The 2,613-nt window shown below is 45.5% G+C and overlaps 1 protein-coding gene across 1 annotated transcript; it reads left to right on the top strand.

The window, feature by feature from the left end:
- Positions 1–441: 441 nt before the first annotated feature.
- Positions 442–2,449, top strand: LOC104949604 (complement C1q tumor necrosis factor-related protein 7-like). Its single transcript, XM_010775987.1, has 2 exons — positions 442–681; positions 2,124–2,449. The coding sequence occupies exons 1-2, from the start codon at positions 456–458 to the stop codon at positions 2,447–2,449; spliced, it is 552 nt and encodes a 183-aa protein (XP_010774289.1). The 5' UTR covers positions 442–455.
- The last annotated feature ends 164 nt before the right edge of the window (positions 2,450–2,613 follow it).

The raw sequence follows: 2,613 nt of genomic DNA, 5'->3' as shown, positions 1-2,613 counted from the left end.
AGAGACACTAAAGACACTAAGGACTACAAAGAGACACTAAGGACTACAGAGAGACACTAAAGACTACAGAGAGACACTAAGGACTACATAGAGACACTAAGGACTACAGAGAGACACTAGCAGACACAAGACTACAAAGAGACACTAAGGACTACAGAGAGACACTAAGGACTACAGAGAGACACTAAGGACTACAGAGAGACACTAAGGACTACAGAGAGACACTAAAGGACTACTAAGGACTACAGAGAGACACTAAAGGACTACAAAGAGATCTCTCTTGTCTCCTAGTGTCTCTTTCTGCTTACAGTGTGTGTGTGTGTGTGTGTGTGTGTGTGTGTGTGTGTGTGTGTGTGTGTGTGTGTGTGTGTGTGTGTGTGTGTGTGTGTGTGTGTGTGTGTGTGTGTGTGTGTGTGTGTGTGTGTGTGTGTGTGTGTGTGTGGACAGACCTGAGGATGTGGACCCTGATGGGAGTGTGTGTCCTGCACTGTGTGTCCGCTCAGCTGTTTGACTCCAAACTGAAGGGATCCCCTCGTCTGATCTGCAGCGTCTCCGGACCCCCGGGACCTCCAGGTGGACCGGGTCCCATCGGACCGCTGGGGAGCGAGGGGAGGCCGGGGAGAGATGGGAGGGACGGGAGAGACGGGATGACGAGGGAGAAGGGAGAGAGCGGAGACTCAGGTACAAAACACCTTAAGTCCAAGCCTTTGATGTAAAAGGGATCCTGATGTAAGTGTTGAATTGGGAACACCACGTAACGAGGGGGGGGCGGGGGGGTTGCTGAGGACGGAGATCTCCACTGTTGGGAGGGTTGTTTGATTTGAAACAGGTTATAAGTTAAAGAGGAACAGGTGAACTCAATCAGGTGATCAAACACAGAGACAGGAAGTAAGAGCAGGCAGTGGGGGGGGGGCACACCTTTCAGAACAAAACGGGAAAACAAAGACAGATCGTGAGACAAAATAAAACACAGAGCGATCGTGACAACAGAGACGTCCTTATATCCTCCATGTGACAGCTCAGATCGTCCTGAAGAGGGCGGTGTGTTACCTGATGAGACCTTTTACACATGGCTACCAGGAGAACCAATCATATGGAAGCTCTCAGACCTCAGAGGGCCTCACGCACTATTTATTCTCCTCTGGTTTGGTTTGTGTCATTTTTAACTTCTGCAAACAAGCTTTAAACTCTAATCTAAATAAATCAGTAGTCCAGCGTCTCGTCTCTTGCAGCATTACAGCATCAGTGTATTTATAACCAGCTCTGATATCTGTCAGCGAGATCATTAAACGTCATGTTTTCCACGATGTCAGGAAACAGGAATTCAGACAAGAAGCTGCACGAGGAACAACACTCAGTCTGATGTTTGAACCACAGGAGAGGTACTCTGGTCTGGTACTTGAGTAAAAGTAGAAGTACTCAGGTCTTGTACTTTAGTAAAAGTAGAAGTACTCAGATCTTGTACTTGAGTAAAAGTAGAAAGACTCAGATCTTGTACTTGAGTAAAAGTAGAAGTACTCAGATCTTGTACTTGAGTAAAAGTAGAAGTACTCAGATCTTGTACTTGAGTAAAAGTAGAAGTACTCAGATCTTGTACTTGAGTAAAAGTAGAAGTACTCAGATCTTGTTCTTGAGTAAAAGTAGAAGTACTCAGATCTTGTACTTGAGTAAAGGTAGAAGTACTCAGATCTTGTACTTGAGTAAAAGTAGAAGTACTCAGATCTTGTACTTGAGTAAAAGTAGAAGTACTCAGATCTTGTTCTTGAGTAAAAGTAGAAGTACTCAGATCTTGTTCTTGAGTAAAAGTAGAAGTACTCAGATCTTGTACTTGAGTAAAAGTAGAAGTACTCAGATCTTGTACTTGAGTAAAAGTAGAAGTACTCAGATCTTGTACTTGAGTAAAAGTAGAAGTACTCAGATCTTGTTCTTGAGTAAAAGTAGAAGTACTCAGATCTTGTACTTGAGTAAAAGTAGAAGTACTCAGGTCTTAGTGTAGGAATACTCTGTTACAGTCCTGCATTCAAAATCAAATATAGTTAAAGTAGCGACAGTAAAAGTAGTCATGGTGCAGATTGGTCCATAAATAGTTTGTAATATCTTCGTAATATTCGTCTCTGTCTCAGGGCTGAAGGGCCGGCTCGGGCCCTCCGGTCTGATCGGGGTCAGAGGTCACCGCGGAACCACGGGGAAGCGAGGCCCGGCTGGAGAGCAGGGAGACCCTGGTCTGCATGGTCCTCCGGGGCTGGAGGGGCTGCAGGGGGTCAGAGGAACCCGAGGAACCAGAGGAACCTCAGGAACCTGCAGGTGTGGTTCCCTCACGCCCAGATCCGCCTTCTCTGCAGGCATCACCAGCAGCTACCCGGCAGAAAAGACCCCCATCAGGTTTGCAACTTCAAATCAGCTGCTGTCTAGAGAAAATGATGAGTTGGGCAAATATGCAAAGAAATAAAATATGAATATAAAGTCTTTTAAGATTTGTGTAATGCTTGCAAGCATGACGGCTCCTTCTGAGTGTGACAGACTCTCTTATAGGGAGACATCAAAGATCATTTGCATGACAGCAACATGTGGTCCACGTGGATCACAATAAGCAAAACTCACACCCTACAAAGA

Source organism: Notothenia coriiceps, unplaced genomic scaffold (genome assembly GCF_000735185.1).
Source record: "Notothenia coriiceps isolate Sejong01 unplaced genomic scaffold, NC01 NC01_scaffold00016573, whole genome shotgun sequence".
Lineage (NCBI taxonomy): Eukaryota > Metazoa > Chordata > Actinopteri > Perciformes > Nototheniidae > Notothenia > Notothenia coriiceps.
The sequence above is the reverse complement of the archived record's forward strand: the minus strand, read 5'-3'. Positions and strand labels throughout refer to the sequence as shown.

Excerpts from the sequence above, each read along its gene's own strand:
- LOC104949604 (XM_010775987.1), top strand. The coding sequence starts at position 456 with ATGTGGACCCTGATGGGAGTGTGTGTCCTGCACTGTGTGTCCGCTCAG. Across the intron at positions 682-2,123 it reads GGGAGAGAGCGGAGACTCAG|GGCTGAAGGGCCGGCTCGGG; the intron begins GTACAAAACACC and ends TCTCTGTCTCAG.